We start from the raw sequence: 24,971 nt of genomic DNA, 5'->3' as shown, positions 1-24,971 counted from the left end.
TAGAAATAGTCAGTGCACACCTGAGTGCGGTGTGTTTAAAATTGGAATCTATATTGTCTAGAGCAGCTGCATACTTTAACAACTGCATGTTACAAGTCTTATATTGCTGCGGAGCTTCTTGGTTTGCATACCATGTTATCAAGCGCTCTGGTTGTGTGCGCCCGCTACCTTGACCCTCTGGTTATAAATGACATATTTTTAGGCGTTATTACGTGGGAGGTGGGGCTAATTAGACTATTTAGCCGCATATGTTTGCCTCTCAGACTCAATGGGAAGACACATTCTCCTAAAAGGATTAGAGATGTACCTGCTTCAGACTCTCGGGTTTGGTAGGTTATTTCGTACCTTTGCTGAAATAGATATAATTTGAGTATTTTTAAGGCTATATAATGATGGTTCTCCACCTGTTCCTTTAGCTTGGCTGATTTTTGGATTCTCTACTGATTGTGGTAAGTGACATTGATTTATTTATTAGTTCTTTTTGAGTTGTGAGGCTCCGTGTATAGGGCCACTTGCTTGACACAACTGATATGATTCCGACTGCTGGTGCGCTGTTTGTGGAAGTTTTGAGAGAGAGAGACCGTGCGTCATGTCATATGTAATAATGCTTGGAGGCAAGGTATTTTTTTCCCACTTCCCACTGCCAGTATTACAATTAATAACAGTAGTATATATATATATATATATATATATATATATATATATATATATATATATATATATATATATATATATATATATATATGACAGGCAGAAAAAAAAAGGGGGGGGGGGGGGGTAATAAAGGGATAGCGTAAATAGAAATGCACAATGTATCACCAACTGCCTCACCTCTATCAACAAACAAACAACATGCAACACCTGGAACACAAACATATGAACAGGTATATATAAATCAGCTAACGTCTTGTGGTGTGTGTCTTGTTGTTTTTTCATCTTTTTTCATCTTTCAATAATATACTGTGGCGTTGTGGGAAAAAGAATGGGAAAGGTGATAGCATCAGATGCGTGACGTCCGGGCGTAGGCGGCAGACCGATTCTTCGCTTTGAAGACACCCCGGGGCACTCTCGTGGTTTCTTCAGGGACGTCAGACTGTAGAATCATATATATCTTGTATAGTTAACGAGTGGTATTGGGGAATATTATTGGAGCAAAAGGATTTGTTTGTGCTTCCCAAACATTTGTGTGTGTTTTGCAAGAATATTTACAGAAATAGTTCAAAAGGTGCATAGGCATCTGCAAATGTGAATTAAGAGCCTCTCGTGCATGTAGACCTTTAAATAGTACATTCAAACTTGAGGGCGTATTATAAGTTGTAAATGCCCGGGACAAATCTATAACCGCCTCCAGAGATGTTCAAATTCTTCGATTAAATCACTGAAAATAGAGACCACTGTTTTACCGTCAGTCTTTTTTGTTTTTGTTTTTTGTTTTTTTTAACCTGTGGTTCTTTGCACGTCTACCGTAGACAATCAATATTCCTAATGCTATTCAATTTTAGCCCAAGTTTTTAGTAACTCATCATTTTCAACTTGTGCTTGTTGACAGTTTCTGCCGCAGGAGCAAATGCAGCCTCCGGAAACGACTGTGGGTGAGTCACTGCTTCTTCACTCGCTTTGTGTATGCGTAATGTGTTTTTTAATTTCTGGCGGCTGCTCAAAGGTCAAGCGTTTGGTTATAGACTACAGAGAACTCATTGTATAGATACGGCTCCTCGCAATTTTAGCGTTAGAACAATTGTATTACAGTTGAGGCAGAGTGGTTATGTGATTGTGCAGATGATGGTGTTTGCGAGGGCGGCGGCAAAGATGAGTGCAGTGCCAACTCCGGATAAGTTGGTAGGGTTGGGTCAAAGGTTTTGGGCAAAGATCATGACAATAGTGTTGTGGAGACAGAGAGAATGTAAGGCAGGATCGTGAGTAATTGTGATTGTAGGCAGTGCCAATGACCCAGAATTTAGATGTAAGTTAGAAAAGAGGAATTCTGCAGTAAGTTGAATGAAATGGAACAGCGTGTCTCCAGGAGTGAGGGACTGGTGACTGGAATAGACTTCAGTCAACATGTGTGAAGGGAACCTAGGTGATAAGGAAGTGGTGGGTAGGTGTGACATGGAGACACGTGACAGACAACACAAAGAGGGGAACATTGGAACAGAAAAGGGAGATGAAACACAAGGACACGACTGGGGAACATATGCATAAACTCAAAGACATTAGGAAAACTAAAACTCAAACCCAAATCATCTTAATAGAAGCAAAGAGTCAAAAATTCCCAATATAAAGTCAAAAACCTGGGTCCCAGACCCAGGACCATAGATCTGGATGGTAGACGGGAGTATTGGGCTAGGTAGACCAAAGAGAGAGGTGACAAAAGCAGAGGACAAGGCTTATAGTGAGCTATATGTTAAGTTGCACACTAAGAAATGAGAAAATAATTTCTATTGATTTGCTAGACAGAGACTTTTGACCTGGAAAAATCTGTAACAAGTTTGTGTGACTAAGGCTAGAGATAGAAATGTACAATGAGTAAAGACAGTCTGCTGAAAGGGTGGAAGGCGTATTCTGAAAAGCTCATGAGAGTCAAAAGTGGAAGGATGGAGAAGTGTTGAATCAGGAAGTGCAGGACATGAAAAACACACACCACTGGGCTTTTGAACAGTTTTCACTCAAAGTCTGTCATCACTGTGACTGCTGCTATAAAGTCAACTAAATAAAGTAAAAGGTATAACATTTATTTTATGTTTAAAGCATATCCAGGCACTTTGAATTACTGACACTGTAGGTATGAAAGGTGCTGCGCTGCAGTGGTTTGATCCATATCGTTTCCCTTCGGCAGTGTCATTAGAAGGCATAGCATACATTTTCACTGCTATGCAGATGATACCCAACTTTGTCTATCCATGAAGCCAGATAACACACACCAATTACTTAAACTGCAGGAATGTCTTGAAGAGATAAAGACATGACTTCTAAATTCAGATAAAGTGGGCATTATTGTACTTGACCCCAAAAATCTTAGAAATATGGTGTCTGCCACAGTGAATAAGTGGACTCAAGCGCAGGACTCTGTTGACACAGAAGATAAACAGTTTATTTACAATGTCACCAGGTGCTATATACAAAGATGCAAGGGGAAAGGGGGCTCCAGGGAATCCAGGGAGGGGGAAGGAAACACTCCACACTCCTGTTCGACCACACACGCCACTCGTAAAACACTTGCGCTCATGAACACACTCCAGGGATAAACAGGTCCAGGAAGATCTATATACAAGAGAGCACAGTTAGAAGTTAGGAAAACAGCAGAGACAAGAATAAACAGCAAAGAGCTGGGGCTACACTGACGAGTATCGTGCAACGATCCAGGAATGACAAATACTGAGCTGTCGTCTTAAGTAGTAGCTGGAGAGGAAGTATAACGAGCAGTGGGTGAGTGATTATTTGCAGGTTTGTAGACAAGAGGCGGGAACTCGCAAGGAGTTCCACCCAGGCAGAGGAGAGGGAGGGAGAGAGAAACAAGAACATCAGAGTGATGCTGAAAAGCTACTTCATGCATTTATCACTTCTAGGCTTGACTACTGTCATTCATTATTATCAACTTATCTCAACAACTCCCTGAAGTGCTTTCAATTGATCCAGAATGCTGCAGCAAGAGTACTGACAGGGACTATTTCTCCTATACTGGGTTATTTTCATTGACTCCCTGTTTGATTCAGAATCTAATTCAGTAGTACCATATCACTCCAGTAGAGAAGACTGTAGGTTTACATGTGGATCCTGGAGTATTTAAAAGTACAGTATTTGAATAAAGTGAGTACACTCCTCACATTTTTGTAAATATTTCGTTATACCTTTTTATGGGACAAGATTGAAGACATGACACTGTCACAGTCTGCCGAGGCAAACTGCATGGAGTGTGAGGAGTGGACCCAGGTGCAGACATTCTAAAACTCAAACTTAACTGATGATGAGCTGTTTATTGAAGCAGACAGAACAGTACAAAATAAAAGGGCGAAAACAATGCAAACTAAGCAATAACCTAAACTGGGTAAACTAGAAAGGAAACATGAACCATGAAAAACCCTGGCAAATAGAAAAAATAAACAAACTCTAAACAGTGCAATGTGATGAGGATATATAAAAAAACCTGAACGCAGAACATAGCATGGGAACAACGCAGACAATCCGACAAAGACTGAATGAGAAGGCACAGACTAAATACACACAGGAGGCTAATGAGAGAAGTGGGAACACATGGGGAAACAGCTGACACACATGAACAAACGACGTCACAGTGGAAAAGTAAAACTAAACACGATGGACACAGGAACACAAGACCTCTTCAAAATAAAACAGGAAACATAAGACGCAGACATGACAACCTGAACTTGACAACGTAAGACACAGACATGAAACACATGAAGGGCAAGGGAGACTTAACAGGGGTTGGAAGACGCAAGGGGAATCTAATAACAAAGAACTATAACAACCTGGGCATGATAAAAAATGAACTTAGAAAACCTAAAGGGTTTAAACATAAACATGAACATAAACTAAAACTCAAAACGCTGGGTCAAAGGACCCAGGATCGTGACAGACACTTTGATACAATGTAAAGTAGTCAGTGTACAGCTTGTCTAACAGTGTAAATTTGCTGCCTCTCTAAATAATTCAGCACACAGCCATCATTGCCTAAACCACTGGCAACAAAAGTGAGTACACCCCTAAGTGAAAATGTCCAAATTGTGCCCAATTGGCCATTTTCCCTCCCTGGTGTTATGTGACTCATTAGTGCTACAAGGCCCCTGGTGCAAATGGAGAACAGGTGTGTTTGAATTTGGTGTTACTGCTCTCACACTCACTCATACTGGTCACTGCAAGTTTAACATGGCGCATCATGGCAAAGAATTCTCTGAGGATCTGAAAAAAAGAATTGTTACTCTACATAAAGATGGCCTAGGCTAGAAGAATATTGCCAACACCCTAAAACTGAGCTGCTGCACGGTGGCCAAGACCATACAGCAGTTTAACAGGACAGGTTCCACTCAGAACAAACCTCGCCATGGTCGACCAAAGAAGTTGAGTGCACATGCTCGACGTCATATCCAGAAGTTGTGGAAAATAGATGTATGAGTGCTGCCAGCATTGCTGCAGAGGTTGAAAGTGTGGAGGGTCAGCCTGTCAGTGCTCAGACAATACACCACACACTGCATCAAATGGCTATTGTCCCAGAAGGAAGCCTCTTCTAAAGATAATGCACAGGAAAGCCCGCAAACAGTTTGATGAAGACAAGCAGAATAAGGACCTGGATTACTTGTGGTCTGATGAGACCAAGATAGCATTATTTGGTTCAGATAGTATCACGGCTGTGTGGTGGCAACTAGGTGAGGAGTACAAAGACAAGAGTGTCTTGCCTGCAGTCAAGCATGGTGGTGGGATGTCATTGTTTGGGGCTGCATGAGTGCTGCTGGCACTGGGGAGCTATAGTTAATTGAGGGAACCATGAATGTCAACATGTACTGTGACATACTGAAGCAGAGCATGATCCCCTCCCTTCAGAAACTGGGCCATAGGACAGTATTCCAACATGATAACAACCCCCAAAACACCTCCAAAAGACCGCTGCCTTGCTAAACAAATTTAGCAAGGTAGTTAACTGGCCAAGCATTTTTCTTAAACTTAAACTCTACTGAGCATCCGTGGGAAATCCTCAAAGGGAAGATGGAGGATCAAAAGGTCTCTAACATCCACCAGGAAAATAATGGTGGCCACACAAAATATTGACACTATGAGGACAGCTTGGACATTTTCACTTAGGGGTGTAATCACTTTTGTTGCCAGCAATTTAGTCATTAGTGGCTGTATGTTGAGTTATTTTTAGGTGACAGCAAATTTACACTGTTATACAAGCTGTACACTGACTACTTGATATTGTATCAAAGTGCCATATCTTCCGTGTTGTCGCATGGAAAGATATATTTGTATATTTACAAAAATGTGAGGGGTGTACTCATTTTTGTGAGATATTGTATAATGGGAGGCAGAGCCTTCAGCTTTCAGGCCCCTCTTCTGTGGAACACGCTTCCAGTTTGGATTCTGTAGACAGACTCCCTCTCTACCTTTAAGATTAAAAGGCAGAGAACTTAACTTTCCTTAACTTTTCCTTAAAACTTTCCTTTTTGAGGAAACATATAGTTAGGGCTGGTTCAGGTGACCCTGAACTCTCCCTTAGGCCATGTCCACACTAAACGCATCTTTTTGTCTCCGTTTTGGCCTTCCGTCCACACTAAGACTAAAGATTAATATCAGTTTGTACATGCTTCAGATAGCTTTTCTTCAAATTCTTTAATTCTCGCTCACTTTTGCAACTTTGTACTTTTGTGTTGCTCGCAGCAACAACTCCACCTCATTGTAAGTCCATTTGAAACACTCGGTGCTTTTCCTCAACATTTTGCCGCGACGTTTCAAAGAGCCAGAAAATAAATAAATGACTGACAGAAATGAGGCAGGTCAAATCGTCTTGCGTTTCACGCATGCGCAGTACTGGAACAGAAGTGTTTTCGCCTGTTTCAATGTGGATGAATAACTTTGTGAAAACAAATGAAAACGATAGTGTGGAGTGTTTTCAGCCGTATACACCATTTTCAAATTTATCCGGGCTAGTGTAGACATAGTCATAGTTATGTTACAGTAGGTGTAGGCTGATGGGGGATTCCCATGATGCACGGCGTGTTTATTCTTCACTGATCTTTTTCACACACAATATTTGTTTGTACACTACTCTGCATTTAATCAGTGGGAAACTTTTCCTTCCCACTGTCACCAAAGTGCTTGCTCACAGGGTGTCATATCATTGTTGGGTTTTCTTTATTTTCTCTTTATTATTGTAGGGTTTTTACCTTACAATGCAAAGTGCCTTGTGGTAAGCTGAGGTTGTGATTTGGCGCTATATAAATAAAATTGAATTGAATTGAACTTTTATTTATACTATAGGGAGTGCCATCTTTTTAAGCAGTAGTACAGTAAATTACCTCGTATATTGTATTTTACAATGACAAATAAAGGAACCTTGAACTTTGAATGGATTAGTAAGGAGAAAGAGAAGACCGCAATGAAGAGGCTGAAGAATGAAAGGCAATTGGTTCAGATGGCATACCTGTGGAGGAATGTGAGAAAAATAGAGAGGTGTCCTTGTACTAACACTATGAAAGCAATGTAAGCTTTGAGAGTGTTGGTGGAGTGCCAAGGTGCCAAGAGAGGAAATGTGATACTGTATGAAGAAATCAGGAATGACAGAGAAAGATATGAGGCTGATGAATTCGATCTATGGAAACAGTGAGACAATGGTGTGTGGTAGGAGTGACAGGTTCGTGGTGGAAGTGGGATGAATGTCAGGTGTGATTTGGGACAGAAGAATAGCAGCAAGAGTGAAAGGGAAGGTTTACAAAATGGTAATGAGACCCACTTTGATGTGGTGCCTAGAAAAGGAGACAGTGGTGCCTAAAAGAACACAGGAGGTTGACATCCAGGAGGCAGAGTTAATGGAAAATGGTAAATGGACTGATACTTCTATAGTGCCTTTCTACTCAATATGAGCACCTAAAGCACTTTCTACTACAAGATGATGGGGTAGTCTGTTTCACATCTTCAAAGAATCAGTTGAGAATACATAAACCTTTTTGTTTTTAATCATTAAGCTTTAAATTGTATGTATCAGAAGTATAAATGTCCTGTAAGCTATAATGGAAATAACCAAGTTTAAACTGCCTTATTAGAAGAGTGAGGAAGATGTATGGTAAAGGGGCATGGGTCAGATTCAAACCTGGGCTGGCCGCTCCTAGCCATACGTCAAGTGGTCACCTGCTCATCTGCTCATCCCAGAGAGCTAAACCAGTACCCATGAGCTTCTACATTTAAACCAGTTGGAAAGATGTGATGGAAGACATACTAAGACAAGTTAATGTAAAAAAAAGTTCTGAGGAACTTCGACTTTGAGCTGGGATTTTAAGAAGTACCTTCCAGTTTTTGACATTTGGAGTAGAGGGAGGTTTTAAAATGTCACCTATTCAGATAAATTTTGTGTCAGCACAGCAAGGGTGGAGGTGTTAAAAATTCTATAAACAGCTTATGGGTATGCTCCTGTTGCTACTTTTTAGTGTATTTTCATAGTTGTCCAATAGAGGGCATTAGTACAAAGGGTAAAGGGAGTAATCTCCCTAGGTTTGACTGTGTAAAATAACAATTTTCTATATGCACTGTTAAGTCTATGGAAATGACGGTCTTTGATAATAGGCTTTGGTTATCTGTGCTTTTCAGAAAAGACTGCAATGGGACAAAGTATGACACCCAAGAAGCTGCTTGCTGTGGAAACAAACTTTACCCAGGGGCAAGTCTGTCTTGTTGTGGAAAGGAACCTTACAATCCTGAAAAAGCAACCTGTTGCAAAGTACAAGACGGAAACACTCTCAGAGGTAAAGAACTTGAAACCTAGCTAAACTGAAACTGAAATCTTGACTTTGTAACTGGCCAATAAAGAAAAGCACCTAAATTAAAAATCTAAATAGAAAATAAGTTAAAGAGCACAAAAACGACCTTTCTGGCTATTTTGGAGGCTGCAGTTTATGAAGCAGTTGAATTGTACTGCTTTAGACTAAAATTTGTTTTTAATACAGAATTTAATTTATTGAATAAACTGGAAGTTGACTGTATACACCCCCTACTCTGGTAAAAAAAAAAAATCATGGCAGATACTGTAATACTAAAATCATTACCCAGTTATGGATAGCTATGTTTGAACTTTTTGGATGCTTGTTGTTGTTATTGTAAATTAGCATGCTTTTTGTCAGAGTGCAAATGAACAGAAAAAGAACAATAAAGTAATGATGGGATGTCTGGATTCATTGCACGCATCTGTATGTGTTCATCTGCTATCACTAAGTTAGATGTTTCCATTTATTCAGAGCTATTGCAACATTTCTTTTTTTGAACAGCTGTGGGCCATTTAACACTTAACATGACACTTTCAGCTATTACACTGGTTCTAGTGTTTGGGTCTTTATTTTACAGCCAATGTTACTCAGGGTCTGAGTGAAAAGGTGTCCAACTGCTGTGGGCTGAAGCCCTACAACCCTGTCAGTGAAATATGTTGTCAGTCAACCATCACTGCAAAACCTGGACCAATGGCTGAATGTTGCGGTAAAGGTGAGCAGACACACTGATGAAAAACATCATATTAACCATATAGTATATAATTAAAAGGCAAAATTCAAAAACAGACAATGTTACAAACAAAAAATAGGACTTCTTGAGAGTTGTGATTTTCCACTGCAAAACTTACTTATTTTATGTAAGTAAGGAGAAACAGTGGAAACAAAAGAAAATGGATTTTTGCTTCTAGATGTTCATTTGAACATACGGTAATGTTGTGTAGAAGGATCCCTCGTTCTTCAGTAGAACAATATACAAGTGGAAAAAATCTAATCAACATTGGCAGAATGTTGTAGAGGCTTATCAGCTTAGTTATGGTTGAGGCCAAAGAGTTAAGAATTTCCATGTTTATTCTCCACAGAGGCTTTTGCCAAGGACAAGCAATTGTGTTGCGGTGCAAGTGATAAAAAGACAATTCTGGTGGGAAATTCCAGTTTCCACCAGTGCTGCGGTCACAACCAGTATGACAACAGGACTCAGTGTTGCTGTGAGAATAAGGAAGGTGTTCTAGAGGTACAACCGAAGAATTCATCTTGCTGTGACAAGAGCTCCACCGCAGGTAACTTATTACTTTGTACACTTACATGCCAGCTGTGTGTGATGAATCCGATAACAACAGTTGCACTTGTTGTCATATTGTACATATGAGTCTTAATGCACATCAGACTGTGGTGAGAAATGTATTCGATTGAGTAAACATCATAGAATTACAGACTAATTAATAAACCTGCCACATTTGTGTGTATTTTTCCTCCCTTAATTCAAAACTCTGTACAAGCGATACCATATTTTATAAAAGATCTGCCATGTCTACAGTGTTGTTGATCCTCCAATAGTTGTCATATAGCAATCAAAGAAAATCCAGACTCATTACTGGAGGTGATGACTTTGTCATTGCCTCTACAGCTTTCCATAGTTGCTTCAACAAACCCAAGCAACTGTAGTGTCAGTTAGCTGTTTTTTGTTTTTTTTACAAACTTCCACAGAATATTGTTTGAACTGAAATAGAGCTAATCTTAAGATAATCATTTTACAGTGAAAAGCAGTATTGTAAGGATATACTGTACGAGAAACACATAAACACAAAGCTAAACATGAATTAGCTATGATTGAAGTATAAGTCTTACAGTTTTTAGTATCTGATTCGTTTTCACAGGAGTGCATAATGTGGAAAATCTGCATTGTGGTCCGAATGATAATAAGAAGAGTCTGGTGAGGAATTCCAGTTTCCACGGGTGCTGCGGTCACAACCAGTATGACAACAGGACTCAGTGTTGCTGTGAGAATAAGGAAGGTGTTCTAGAGGTACAACCGAAGAATTCATCTTGCTGTGACAAGAGCTCCACTACAGGTAACTTATTACTTTGTACACTTACATGCCAGCTGTGGGTGATGAATCCGATAACAACAGTTGCACTTGTTGTCATATTGTACATATGAGTCTTAATGCATATCAGACTGTGGCGAGAAATGTATTTGATTGAGTAAACATCATAGAATTACAGACTAATTAATAAATCTGCCTTTAAAAAAGATCTGCCATGTCTACAGTGTTGTTGATCCTCCAATAGTTGTCATACAGCAATCCAATAAAATCCAGACTCATTACTGGAGATGATGACTTTGTCATTGCCTCTACAGCTTTCCATAATTGCTTCAACAAACCCAGCCAACTATGCTGTCAGTTAGCTGTTTTTCACAAACCTCCACAGAATATTGTTTAAAATGAAATAGAGCTAATCATAAGATAATCATTTTACTGTGAAAAGGAGTACTGCAAATTATTTTGTTTACGTGTTTCTCGTACACTACAAGATAAACATGAATTAGCTATGATTGAAGTATAAGTCTTACAGTTTTTAGTATCTGATTCGTTTTCACAGGAGTGCATAATGTGGGAAATCTGCATTGTGGTCCGAATGATAATAAGAAGAGTCTGGTGAGGAATTCCAGTTTCCACCGGTGCTGCGGTCACAACCAGTATGACAACAGGACTCAGTGTTGCTGTGAGAATAAGGAAGGTGTTCTAGAGGTACAACCGAAGAATTCATCTTGCTGTGACAAGAGCTCCACTACAGGTAACTTATTACTTTGTACACTTTCATGCCAGCTGTGTGTGATGAATCCAATAAAAACAGTTGCACTTGTTGTCATATTGTACATATGAGTCTTAATGCACATCAGACTGTGGTGAGAAATGTATTCGATTGAGTAAACATCATAGAATTACAGACTAATTAATAAACCTGCCACATTTGTGTGTATTTTTCTCCCTTAATTCAAAACTCTGTGCAAGCGATACCATATTTTATAAAAGATCTGCCATGTCTACAGTGTTGTTGATCCTCCAATAGTTGTCATATAGCAATCAAAGAAAATCCAGACTCATTACTGGAGGTGATGACTTTGTCATTGCCTCTACAGCTTTCCATAGTTGCTTCAACAAACCCAAGCAACTATAGTGTCAGTTAGCTGTTTTTTTTTTTTTTACAAACTTCCACAGAATATTGTTTGAACTGAAATAGAGCTAATCTTAAGATAATCATTTTACAGTGAAAAGCAGTATTGTAAGGATATACTGTACGAGAAACACATAAACACAAAGCTAAACATGAATTAGCTATGATTGAAGTATAAGTCTTACAGTTTTTAGTATCTGATTTGTTTTCACAGGAGTGCATAATGTGGGAAATCTGCATTGTGGTCCGAATGATAATAAGAAGAGTCTGGTGAGGAATTCCAGTTTCCACCGGTGCTGCGGTCACAACCAGTATGACAACAGGACTCAGTGTTGCTGTGAGAATAAGGAAGGTGTTCTAGAGGTACAACCGAAGGATTCATCTTGCTGTGACAAGAGCTCCACTACAGGTAACTCATTACTTCTTACACTTACATGTCAACTGTGGGTAACTCATTACTTTGTACACTTACATGCCAGCTGTGGGTGATGAATCCGATAACAACAGTTGCACTTGTTGTCATATTGTACATATGAGTCTTAATGCATATCAGACTGTGGCGAGAAATGTATTTGATTGAGTAAACATCATGGAATTACAGACTAATTAATAAATCTGCCTTTAAAAAAGATCTGCCATGTCTACAGTGTTGTTGCTCCTCCAATAGTTGTCATACAGCAATCCAATAAAATCCAGACTCATTACTGGAGGTGATGACTTTGTCATTGCCTCTACAGCTTTCCATAATTGCTTCAACAAACCCAGCCAACTATGCTGTCAGTTAGCTGTTTTTCACAAACCTCCACAGAATATTGTTTAAAATGAAATAGAGCTAATCATAAGATAATCATTTTACTGTGAAAAGGAGTACTGCAAATTATTTTGTTTACGTGTTTCTCGTACAGTACAAGATAAACATGAATTAGCTATGATTGAAGTATAAGTCTTACAGTTTTTAGTATCTGATTCGTTTTCACAGGAGTGCATAATGTGGGAAATCTGCATTGTGGTCCGAATGATAATAAGAAGAGTCTGGTGAGGAATTCCAGTTTCCACCGGTGCTGCGGTCACAACCAGTATGACAACAGGACTCAGTGTTGCTGTGAGAATAAGGAAGGTGTTCTAGAGGTACAACCGAAGGATTCATCTTGCTGTGACAAGAGCTCCACCGCAGGTAACTTATTACTTTGTACACTTTCATGCCAGCTGTGTGTGATGAATCCAATAAAAACAGTTGCACTTGTTGTCATATTGTACATATGAGTCTTAATGCATATCAGACTGTGGCGAGAAATGTATTTGATTGAGTAAACATCATAGAATTACAGACTAATTAATAAATCTGCCTTTAAAAAAGATCTGCCATGTCTACAGTGTTGTTGATCCTCCAATAGTTGTCATACAGCAATCAAAGGAGTTTGCAAAGAAAAGCGTCTGGACTTCTTTAAGTTGCTTGAAGACGTTTCACCTCTCATCCGAGAAGCTTCTTCAGTTCTAGGGTCAAATGGCCGAGAGTCCCAGATTTAAACCAAGTGGGAGTATCCCCCCAAAGAGGGACAAAGGACCCCCTGGTGATCCTCTAATCACATGAGCCAAGGTGTGAAAGCGGGTGTGGGACCTAATCAGCCAGGGTTTCAGGTGAGCTCATTGTGAAACCTGGCCCCAGCTTGTCATGTGAATTCCTGAGGTCAGATGGCCCAGGATGTGAGTGGGCATTAAGGCGTCTGGGGAGGGAACTCAAAACTGGATTATAGATGGCAGACAGTTGGTGTCGTAAACCACCGCCTCTGTTCAAAGATGGTCACTCATAGTGGACATAGATGGCCTCTTTCACTCCTCTTTCAAACCATCTGTCCTCTCTGTCCAAAATGTGAACATTGGCATCCTCGAAAGAGTGTCCTTTGTCCTTAAGATGCAGATGGACTGCTGAGTCTTGTCCTGTGGAGGTGGCTCTTCTATGTTGTGCCATGCGCTTGTGAAGTGGCTGTTTGGTCTCTCCAATGTAGAGGTCTGGGCATTCCTCGTTGCACTGTACAGCATACACCACGTTGTTAAGTCTGTGTTTTGGAGTTTTGTCTTTCGGGTGAACCAGTTTCTGTCTGAGTGTGTTGCTGGGTCTGAAGTACACTGGGATGTCGTGCTTGGAGAAAACTCTCCTGAGTTTCTCTGATACACCGGCTACATAGGGGATGACAACGTTGTTGCGTCTGTCTTTCTTATCCTCCCTCGCTGGTGTCTGATCTTCTTTTCTGTGCCTCTTTGCTGACTTTATGAACGCCCAGTTAGGATAACCGCATGTTTTAAGTGCTTCCTTTACATGTGTGTGTTCCTTCTTTTTCCCTTCAGGCTTAGAGGGAACATGTTCTGCCCGGTGGTGTAGGGTCCTGATTACTCCAAGTTTGTGTTCCAGCGGGTGATGGGAGTCAAAGAGGAGGTACTGGTCCGTGTGTGTGGGCTTCCGGTAAACTTCGATGTTGAGGTTGCCATTCTCTTCAATGTGCACGACGCAGTCCAGGAAAGGCAAACAGTTATCCTTTGTGTCTTCCCTGGTGAACTTGATGTTTTTATCCACGGCGTTAATGTGCGTAGTGAAGGAGTCCACTTCTTGTGTCTTGATTTTGACCCAGGTGTCATCTACATATCTGTACCAGTGGCTGGGTACTCTTCCTTTGAAAGAGCCAAGAGCCTTCCTTTCTACTTCCTCCATGTAAAGGTTGGCTACAATAGGTGACACGGGGGAGCCCATGGCACAGCCATGTTTTTGTCTGTAGAAGCCTTCGTTGTATTTGAAGTATGTTGTGGTAAGCCACAACATACTTCAAATACAACGAAGGCTTCTACTTCAAATACAACGAAGGCTGTATGCTGGTGGTGTATGCTGTACAGTGCAACGAGGAATGCCCAGACCTCTACATTGGAGAGACCAAACAGCCACTTCACAAGCGCATGGCACAACATAGAAGGGCCACCTCCACAGGACAAGACTCAGCAGTCCATCTGCATCTTAAGGATAAAGGTCACTCTTTTGAGGATGCCAATGTTCACATTTTGGACAGAGAGGACAGATGGTTTGAAAGAGGAGTGAAAGAGGCCATCTATGTCCACTGTGAGCGACCATCTTTGAACAGAGGCGGTGGTTTACGACACCAACTGTCTGCCATCTATAATCCAGTTTTGAGTTCCCTCCCCAGACGCCTTAATGCCCACTCACATCTTGGGCCATCTGACCTCAGGAATTCACATGACAAGGTGGGGCCAGGTTTCACAATGAGCTCACCTGAAACCCTGGCTGATTAGGTCCCACACCCGCTTTCACACCTTGGCTCATGTGATTAGAGGATCACCAGGGGGTCCTTTGTCCCTCTTTGGGGGGATACTCCCACTTGGTTTAAATCTGGGACTCTCGGCCATTTGACCTTAGAACTGAAGAAGCTTCTCGGATGAGAGGTGAAACGTCTTCAAGCAACTTAAAGAAGTCCAGACACTTTTCTTTGCAAACTCATTTGACTACAATGACCTGGATGACTGAGAACCTTCACAGACATGTCATACAGCAATCCAATAAAATCCAGACTCATTACTGGAGGTGATGACTTTGTCATTGCCTCTACAGCTTTCCATAGTTGCTTCAACAAACCCAAGCAACTATAGTGTCAGTTAGCTGTTTTTGTTTTTTTTTACAAACTTCCACAGAATATTGTTTAAAATGAAATAGAGCTAATCATAATCTAATCATTTTACTGTGAAAAGCAGCATTTCAAGGATTGTGTTTACGTGTTTCTCGTACAGTACAAGATAAACATGAATTAGCTATGACTGAAGTAGAAGTCTTATAGTTTTTAGTATCTGATTTGTTTTCACAGGAGTGCATAATGTGGGAAATCTGCATTGTGGTCCGAATGATAATAAGAAGAGTCTGGTGAGGAATTCCAGTTTCCACCGGTGCTGCGGTCACAACCAGTATGACAACAGGACTCAGTGTTGCTGTGAGAATAAGGAAGGTGTTCTAGAGGTACAACCGAAGAATTCATCTTGCTGTGCAAAGGAGTCAGCTAAACCTGAAGGTCAGAAATGGTCAAATGCAGTCTCATGCAAATCTTAGAAATCTATTTAAGATTTAGCTCTTAGCTTCATCATTTATGTTGAAATGTAATGACAAATGATGAGTTAATGGCAATTATTTTGGTTTAGTTTGGTTTTCCACTTCAAAAGTCTTTGTGCTTTATCTTTACAGGTTTTCAACAACTGGTAAGATACATACTGCAATAAAATATCATTCTTTTAATTTTTTTGTGCAAATATATGAATGTGTGCATTTATGTTTTATATTTTTCAGACACATAAGCTCCAACACTTTTGGTAAGTAAATGGTTTTTACTATATCAATTTTTACTATAATGTCATATGTAGACAAATGTAAATTTAATCTAGTCAAAATTGACTATCATGAATTCAGGCTTTGTAATAAATGTTCTACTCTAATTTGAGTTTATTTACAGTTGTGCTCAAAAGTGTACATACACTCATCACTGGCACAAATATCATAGTAAATTTGTGCTTAAATGATTTCTTTGAACTGCTGTTTTTCATGAGTGACTATACAGCACACACCTTTAATAATTTAAAAAACAATGGGTGCACAAGTTTGAAACGATTTTTGATCCTCTGTAATCCCCACAGTGCCAAAAGTCTAAATACACCCCAACTAAGTTAAATGTCCCTTAGTAAGTCGCACCTAAACCACATACTTTTGGTAGCCATGAGCAAGCTTTTGGCATAAATTTGATCACTCTTCTTGGCAGAATTGGTTAATTAGGGGTTAGTTAATTGAAATTTGTTGGTTTATAGACACATAATTGACTTTAAGCCTGGTCCACCAATTTTTTTCAGTTGGATTGAGGTCACAGATTTAATCTTTACTGAATGAAATCTGAGTACACGCAGTAAAGTGTGATGCCATCCAGTAGCCGGTAAAAAGAAATATACCTTTTAAAACTTTCTGTTCTGCTCTGTGGTAGTGTACCAGTGATATGGAGTGGTTTTTGTGTTTATTTTGGCTGTGTTTGTCTGTCCACAGCACTGAACCAAACACAAATCTCTGTGGGTCGACATGTTACAATCCAAAGACGCATCGTTGCTGTGAGAGACACCAAAAGCCTTTTTGGTTCTGCGCCTCAGGTATTACCGTCTCCATAGCTGTTTCTTTGAGTGGGTGTGTGCCAAGGAAAGTTTTCAAGAACTCTGCATAGTCCTACAAAAACAAAAACAAAACTAAGAACACTCTTAAAGCTTCCCTGCAGATGTTCTATCTATCATTGATCATTGTATGTGACATTGCATCATCCCATGGTTTTTATGTGGGCCTGTAGAGTGAGATGAATCAGATAAGGAACAGCCCACGCTCCAACAAGGCAGTTAGAGCTGAGTGAGCAGTTTAAACATGTTTATCTTACATGCAACCGTGTAAAAACAAAAAATTATTTGCAGCATAAATTTCCCCTAAAGGGAACATTGCATCATTTGCTTTTGTGACAGCATCTCATTTTGGAAAATCCCTAGAATGGAAAACTATAAAGAGATAAAATAACAAGCTTAACAGGCTCTATCCACAAGATGTTGTAAAAGAACTTTCATCTAGGATGATGAAACTATATTATATATTATACTGTAACCTGTTTTCTCATTGTGAAGTCAATACCAAAAAACCCTTTTCCAAATTTTTAGGTGAGGGGCATGTTTCCCACTGTGCTGCATCCTCTTGTCTTTTTACACAATTTGTAAGAAATTAGGAGATCAAATAGCTTTTGAAGTCGCATGTTTTCATAGTCTCATTTTCAAGTGCTAGCCAGTTTTTTGCCTCTTTAGTTTTCCACAAAGTGCCAGATGTTTTTATTGGGTGACAGATCCTGAGGAAAGTATCAGTTTATCAGCCATACTTTTATGATAGTTACAGACTGAAAAGAATGCAATCTTATCTGCACATGTTCCTCCAAAGCATGTTTATTATTAATGGCGCTTTCAAGTTACCCTGGCCCTATGCCTCTATAATGGTACCCGTAAATAACATTTTAGAAGCCGGCTTTTGAATTGTGTGACAAATGGACAAATGGTCCCGGTTTAGCTTGGATGATGTTGGCAGCTGAAAGTGTGATTCATCAGTCCAGAGAACAGTTTTCCAGTTAGCCTCATTCTATCTAAAAATAAGCTCAGGCCCAGAGAAGTAACAGTATAACTAAGGAAAGATCATGGCTATGGGTAGAATAAAATGATTGCTGTTTGATTCAGTAATTCATCCGACACATTGTCATCTATACATGAACTCTTTATGTGAAGTCTTCCTACTAACAGCCATGCTTTAGAACTTTAAGGGTTTCTTTTACAACAATGCGATTAATCACTTGCAGCAATAGTCCTGACAGAACATTGATATGTTGTTATGCAAGTCAATAAGGTACTGCATAATACACAGTCTTTTCTCACTTGACCTTCCATATGGACCTCATGCCTGTATGGTGATTTTTTTTTTTTTTTTAAAGCTATAATTATTATAGTGTGTTTAGTGTCAGGAAAGAGTCAGAGTCATCATGGGGTTGAAACGTACCCCAGCTGCAAGGCTCTGTTTTCCACCCAGAGGCAGGATGAGCCCCTGGACAGCTGATCAGTCTGCAGACTAGGACCCAGCACTTTCTTCTTGTGAGGCAACCACACCAAGCACTGCACTACAATGACTGACCCTGAATTTTAGTTCAAGTAGTGAGTTGTTGTAATTTAACTGTAACCGCCAACACTGTTATAAATCCATCAAATCAAATTTGTCAGAGAGACAGTTTTAGGCCTTAAGTTAAATGGCTTTTGCCCAAAAAGAGGTACTGTTTTAAAAGAAGTTCACAAACAAGTTCACATTGACATTCTTATCTTGGGTGTGTAAATAACTCTGACAGTTAGAAAGTTAGACAAAACAAATTTTTTCTAAGGGTCCCCTGAAGACTTTAAGTAGTTTTTTCATCATACTTTCAGACAGTGAAGTGTGTCTTTATTTTTCCAGACAGTACATCTTGCCAAGATCAAAATCATGGAAAATGCAAGCTGCGCAGAAGGGTGGTTCACTTACAAATAAAAACTTTTTTTTCTCCCTACATAGAAAAAGATTTCATTGTGCATATTAGCAAAAGGTTAAATTGCTTTGGGAAAATGGTCTTGATATTTTTCCCCAGACCACACAATTGAAAGAGCTTCCATCTTTTTGAACCACTCTATGAAAAACATTAAAGCTTTGCAATGAAAAAAAAAGGGATAACTCAGGATTTGAATCCAAAAAAGGATGTGCAGCAGCTGGTTTGTTCAAAATCTGGGCATCTAAATCAGTTACTGTACTCCACAGAAGAAGTTTTTTGTTTTTTTTAAATCACCATATCTTAATCACCATAAGCCCACCATTAACTTCTGAGGGTTTACACTCCCTTCATGTCCACCCCCCTCTCCATCATTTTTGACTGCTTGCAGCAATTTGGCTGCACACACCTCACCCTGCTTACTTTTTTTTAAGTATTCCAGTGTGGAGAATTAATAAAGGCTCTAAGCCCGGAGGTGGAGGGTTTAAAACATGTGGTTTGGTCTTTCCATAATATGTGGGCTGTTCAGCAATGTCTGGTATGCTTAACAGCCCACATCAGGGTGTGTAGTGTTAACCTTTATCCTTCTTTTGACGTGAATACTGGTACTTTTTTTTGCATTTTTCTGCACTAGTTTAGCACTCAAAACACTTTCTACTATAAATCCCTTTCACCCAGTCACTTACATGTAGGACTAAGCACTTTTATCTAACATTCAGACACACTCACACTACCATGGATGCATCAGTGGTAACTCAGTATCTTGTTCACTATCTTGCCCAATGACATGCATAGTGGAGACAGCTCATTCTACCAACCTAGCCCTAGATGCCTCCTACAAAGACTTGGAAACCAACCGAATTCCTTTATTTTATAGTCAGTATTTTGCAAAGGAGGGAGAATAAAGCAACTTGTGTGCAACAAAGAGGGTATTGTGGCTTGTCTTATTTACCTCAGATCCTCTAAGTCATCTTTCAAAGACATCATTAATCGCAACATGTTTTATTTTTACTGTAACTACTATCTCCTCTTTCCACCTAACCCCAACCCACCCCAACCCTCACACCTATCTGTTTAGGTCAAAGCAAGGCCAGGGTGTATGACCCACGTATAGAAGTCTGCTTTAGTGGATCCGTATTTCGATGCAAGCCGTGGATAGATCAAGTAATGTACAAATTGTTTTTTGGGGTTTTCTTTTCCTTTTCTGGGCCTGCTCAGCTGTTTGTGTTTTTCTAATCAGTGTAAAGTGCAAAGCTCAACAGTTTTAATCTCTTTTTCTGTAGGAAAATGAAATCAAGCTTTCAAATTATGGCTGAAGCCTAAAGCACTGTTTCCTTAAAAAAACAGAAGGGAAAAACATATTAATGGCATTTTGGCGAGATTTTTCATTAAAGTTTTTGTTATTAAAAATGAAGGGCCTCATGCTGCAATGTTCAGTTTTACACAAATAACTGACAGCAATGGTACCTAGTGATCCCAGACAAAAAAGGTTGTTTTTGTGCAGCTTCGATGAGAGAGCTTGGAGCTCCACCCCGCTCCTCTTATACAGTGAGGGTGTTTTTCAATCTGATGTTTAAACTCGTCTAGCGGTGTTGGTTTTGGTTACCACTACTGCAAAAGGTCCATAAATCTGGTAAGACGAAAAAATTTTAGATATGCTATGTGTGGAAATGAGATCTGTGTAATGTTTGAATTCTTTCAAGTTTTTGTTTTTTTCCTGATTTTTGTATTTCATCTTCTTTTTGTCAAAACTCATAAATTTATGTGTTCACCCATGTGCATTTAAATGTGCAAACAAGAGGGTTTGGCTGTTTGTGCATTGTTGAGCAATTTACTGCATTATTTCTGATTCTTCAAGTGCTGTGGAGTGACTGCGTATGGCTCAGCACAACGTGGAGTTCTCTGTTGTAATGACACCTTGTACGAGGGTAGAGATGATGGAGAGGAATGTTCAGAGGTGTGTATTCCTTACAATCCAGCTAAAGGGACTCTATGTTGTTCTTAGTTTTATGGGAGCCCGGGACAACACTGCTGTGGGACGGAAATTTACTGGCCTCATACTGAGATCTGCTGCAACGGACACAGGTGATTGTGTGTGTGTGTGTGTGTGTGAGAGTGAGTGTGTTTGTGTTGCTGCTTTACATTGCTGAGAAAGTCCAGTGAAAAATGAGTTCTTTAACTTTGTCGTTTTAATCAGTTGGAATATAACGCTGGTTTGCATTTTGTCAAACAGGGCGGCTGAAAGTATGAAAACATTTTCTGTTCTCACTCAAGAGAGTGAGAACAGAAAAACCCAGAAAGGCGAAGCAGGGAAAAAAAACATTTCGCACGAAACCGTCTGAGAAAGGCAGACGTTCTTTTTTTCCTCTTGGAAAATGCGCTGAACTACTGTGCCAAGGAATCTCTCTCAAACATCCTGTCTGGGTCTTTTATTGGGTTTGGTGCTAACTGTTAATTGTTACACCCTGTCTGGTCATGACTTATGTCTTTCAGTGACTGATTTTTTTTTTTTTTTTTTTTTTACGTGGACACTGACAGAGAGCTAAAGCTGCAACTCTAAAGATGTTCTACTTTTAATTCCCAGCCTGTGTAAAGACTGTGGTAAAGACATTATCTTTCAAGCTGGCATCCAGCAGTGAACATAAGAACTCTAACTTAGCCTGTTAGGAGCATGTTTCTTCATGTCGCTGTCCATATTTAATTTTAATTAGTACCTCTGTTTTCCACCCAAACAAATCAGAAAAATGTGTGATTTGTTTAATTACTTAACATTGCTGATGAAAACTGGAATTTCCTCCTTTTTTTTAGAATCAGTATGGGAACATGGGAGCATGGGAACAACTTATTCTGTCTCTTCTGTGAGAACTAAGGGATTAAAAAAACATCTGCATGGCAAAATCCTTTTAAACAGACATGGTGTCTGAGATAGACACACATAATTACCGGAGCAGAAATTCTGCTTCATCTGTTTCCTCTTAAGTTACTGTGCCAAACAACTTCTCTTTGTCAGCCTGTCTGAGTCCCTGACTCTGACTTCCATTTGAGATTGTTATGTTTAAAAACCCTGTCTGTGTGCATGACTCATCTCCTGGGAGTCCTTTTTGTTTTCAGTGGGATTTCTCAGAACCCTCCAGCTCTGACGCAATAACCCTATCCACCACACTACTGTGTTGCCCTTACCGTTATTGCATCATTCAATATTTCTCATATGGGTTGAAAGAAGTATTCATGTATAAAATATCACGTTCAGATCTCAGTTTCTGTTTTATGGTTAGTTCCAGATCAGCTGAACTCGTTGAACTGTGGCTGTTTTCAGCTACAGTAGCTGTACAGTAACAGCAACACTGGGTATAAAAGCATTCTGTGTAGAATGAGTGTTGAAACTGCTCTGATAGTGTGTTTCTTTCACTTCACCCTGTGTAAACACTGTTTTGAAGCAGAGAGGAAGTTATCTTTCAGGCTGACTTCAAGCAACATACATAAGCAGTGATCTAAGTGGGCTGGTACTTATATAGTGTCTTTCTACTCAAGCAAACACTCAAAGCACTTTCTACTACAAGCATCATTCACTCAAATATAGACATTCATACAGCTCATTTAACTATGCCTAAGTACTTTGTATTAATATTCGGAATGCAACAGCAGCAACTTGGGGTTCACTTAGCCTCTTATGAGCATACTTCTTTATGTCACTGTACTTAATTTAATTCTAACTGCTACCTCTGTTTTCCACTCAGACACCCCAAATCAGAAAACCTTCACTGCTGTGGGGTCAAAGCCTACAACATTAAAGACCCACAGATGAAGTGCTGTGCAGGAACACTGTACAATCTGACATCATTAGACAAGCATGGAGGGGACGCTCAGTGCTGCGGATCCATCCTGCAAAAGCCACAGGTAGATTTATTAATGGTGTTATCTGAGGATCTGTTGTTTGTGTATCTATTCATGTCTTACACTGTATTATATCATAAGATCTTATAACATAAAACAGTTGTGAAGTTGGAGTAGTTATTGTTAATATCAGGCTCAGTGAGCTCCTCTAAACAGTTTTCTCTAAGGCTATAGTGAAATCTATGTTTTAACTGCACTCTGGATCTATTTACTGTATATCTGACAGTCAGAATAACTTAAGTCAAATCCATTTTTCATACCCATGTGCAAAAAATATAGCTAAATTCAGCCAATGTACCAAAATTACTGACTGAACTTAATGTTGTGGCCTCACTGGTTGCAAACAATTATGCTTTCATTAACCATAATGAATTTTATATCTTTTCAAAACCAGGATATTTGCTGCTCAAGCCAGAAAAAAGAGGCGCTTTACTCTGTCAAGACAGGATTTGGATGCTGTGGTCACCTCTATTACAACACCACCCTGTGCTCATGCTGTGCTGGGAGGCTGAGAAGAATCCATGAACCAGGAAAGGATCAGAGAAAGATGATTCATGGTCTGTTGTGTCTGCTTAAATGTCCTCTCACAAAGTTAAACTTCATTTTGTGTCATTTTGACTTCACAACACAGTTGAGGTAATGCATTTGACCAATAATATGCCTATAATGTTCGTTTTTTAGGATCCAAACTTCTATCTTTGAATAATCTAAACACAAGTGATCTCTGCAAAGAAAGTAAGATATCATCTATAATTTTCAATATTGGAACAAATGTTATTCTTAAATTTTTTATGGGTTTTTAATGTAATGTGCTTGTGTATCTCTTTATTTAGTGTACATTGGGACTGTGGAAAGTGTGTCTGTGAAGAGCGTTGTGTTCAGGAATGTGCTCTGGGTTCATGGGAAATATGCCAACGTGACAGCTCTGCCTTCGCATCACATCTTGGACATAGATGATCACTGCAAATCACCTAAACTGTTTCTTGGGAAGACCTACATCTTTAACAACGTTAATGTTTTCACTGATTTCAACCATGACTCTGTTCTGCAGTCACTCCATTTCATTTTGTCTAAATGTTCATCTTAGATCACCACTGTCTGATCTATGTATGGTCAGTTATTAGCTATTCTCTTGTTTTTGTCTTAGAACAAGTACTCAGTTTTTATTTACTCAGTGTTGGGTTTCTTACTCTAAAATAGTACTACACTAAGAGTAATGCATAGGGGGTTTTTTTTATCTTCAGAAGAATGTACTGTTAAAGTACTCATTACAGGCATGTTCTCTTACATAATGGTCTATTAACAATATGACACTGAACCTTAGAAATGCCCATTAATTAGTAAAAACTCTACCCTAAAAGGAAAGACCATTGAAGCTTAACATTTGGGCACTTTGCTGGTGTAAGCATAAAATCAAAGAACCAGCCATATTTCTATCACTCATTTTATTTTTCCATCAGTTATTGTTGTGCAAGCACACATGACAATGTTTAAAAATGTGATCTTTTTAATCTTTTTGTTAAATAAATAATAAATAAATAATTGGAGAACATGTAACTCAATTGAATTAATTCATTAACTGAAATATGTTTACTCAATTAATGCATTATAGAAAAAATTAACTTGATTAAGGATTGCATTACTTTTAAACTGTTTAAATTAAAAAAAATCCAGAATTAGTTATTAGTGATATTACTTACAAGTTGCTATCAGTAATGCATTAAATGTTCAACGCTCATTTCCATCCAAACCATGTTGCTCTGTTTTTGAACGCATCCCAAAATGTGTGCTCGGTAATTACTACTGTTGCACAGCTAGTTAGTGCACAGTGTTGTTAACTTATACATGCAGTAATGCAATATGACCATTATCTTTCAAAGTCTGATAAAGCTAAAGTAGTAACTAGGATATCCAAGCTAGTGTTAGTTTGAAATTAACAGTAGCTAACACCTTAGCTATCAGTGTAACAGGAAGCAAGGCATGCAAGAATGTTAGCATACAGCTTGACGGTCACATAAGCTAAACTGCAATCAGCTAATATTGTTTGTCATTTGAAATTTTTGTGACTGTTATTTTTATGCCTTTTTTTGCACTGAACTAAATTGTAAATGGCAACTATTTGCACATGTCCTTGAACCATACAATTGAATGTATAAATGTACTGTAAAGCATGATTTATTTGAAAGATAAAGCTTGTGATTGTCAAATGGTTAGTTGACAATACCATTATTATAAGCACCCCAGTTCCCACTGATCCCTCTAAAAATGCAATATTTCTGTTTCTTTGTAAGTACCTACTTTT

The 24,971-nt window shown here is 39.2% G+C and overlaps 1 protein-coding gene and 1 long non-coding RNA gene across 2 annotated transcripts; both read left to right on the top strand.

The window, feature by feature from the left end:
- The first annotated feature begins 288 nt into the window (after window positions 1-288).
- LOC134640575 (galaxin-like) lies at window positions 289-15,765 on the top strand. The gene is made up of 11 exons (XM_063492486.1): window positions 289-329; window positions 417-449; window positions 1,550-1,592; window positions 8,314-8,468; window positions 9,064-9,198; window positions 9,566-9,763; window positions 10,361-10,555; window positions 11,088-11,282; window positions 11,878-12,072; window positions 12,643-12,837; window positions 15,527-15,765. The coding sequence occupies exons 1-11, from the start codon at window positions 302-304 to the stop codon at window positions 15,763-15,765; spliced, it is 1,611 nt and encodes a 536-aa protein (XP_063348556.1). The 5' UTR covers window positions 289-301.
- Window positions 15,766-15,998: 233 nt separating this feature from the next.
- Window positions 15,999-19,939, top strand: LOC134641173 (uncharacterized). The gene is made up of 3 exons (XR_010095508.1): window positions 15,999-16,022; window positions 16,741-16,841; window positions 19,854-19,939. It is a non-coding gene; the product is annotated as an uncharacterized LOC134641173 (long non-coding RNA).
- Window positions 19,940-24,971: the final 5,032 nt, after the last annotated feature.

The sequence above is a fragment of the Pelmatolapia mariae genome, linkage group LG14 (genome assembly GCF_036321145.2).
Source record: "Pelmatolapia mariae isolate MD_Pm_ZW linkage group LG14, Pm_UMD_F_2, whole genome shotgun sequence".
Classification (NCBI taxonomy): domain Eukaryota; kingdom Metazoa; phylum Chordata; class Actinopteri; order Cichliformes; family Cichlidae; genus Pelmatolapia; species Pelmatolapia mariae.
The sequence above is the reverse complement of the archived record's forward strand: the minus strand, read 5'-3'. Positions and strand labels throughout refer to the sequence as shown.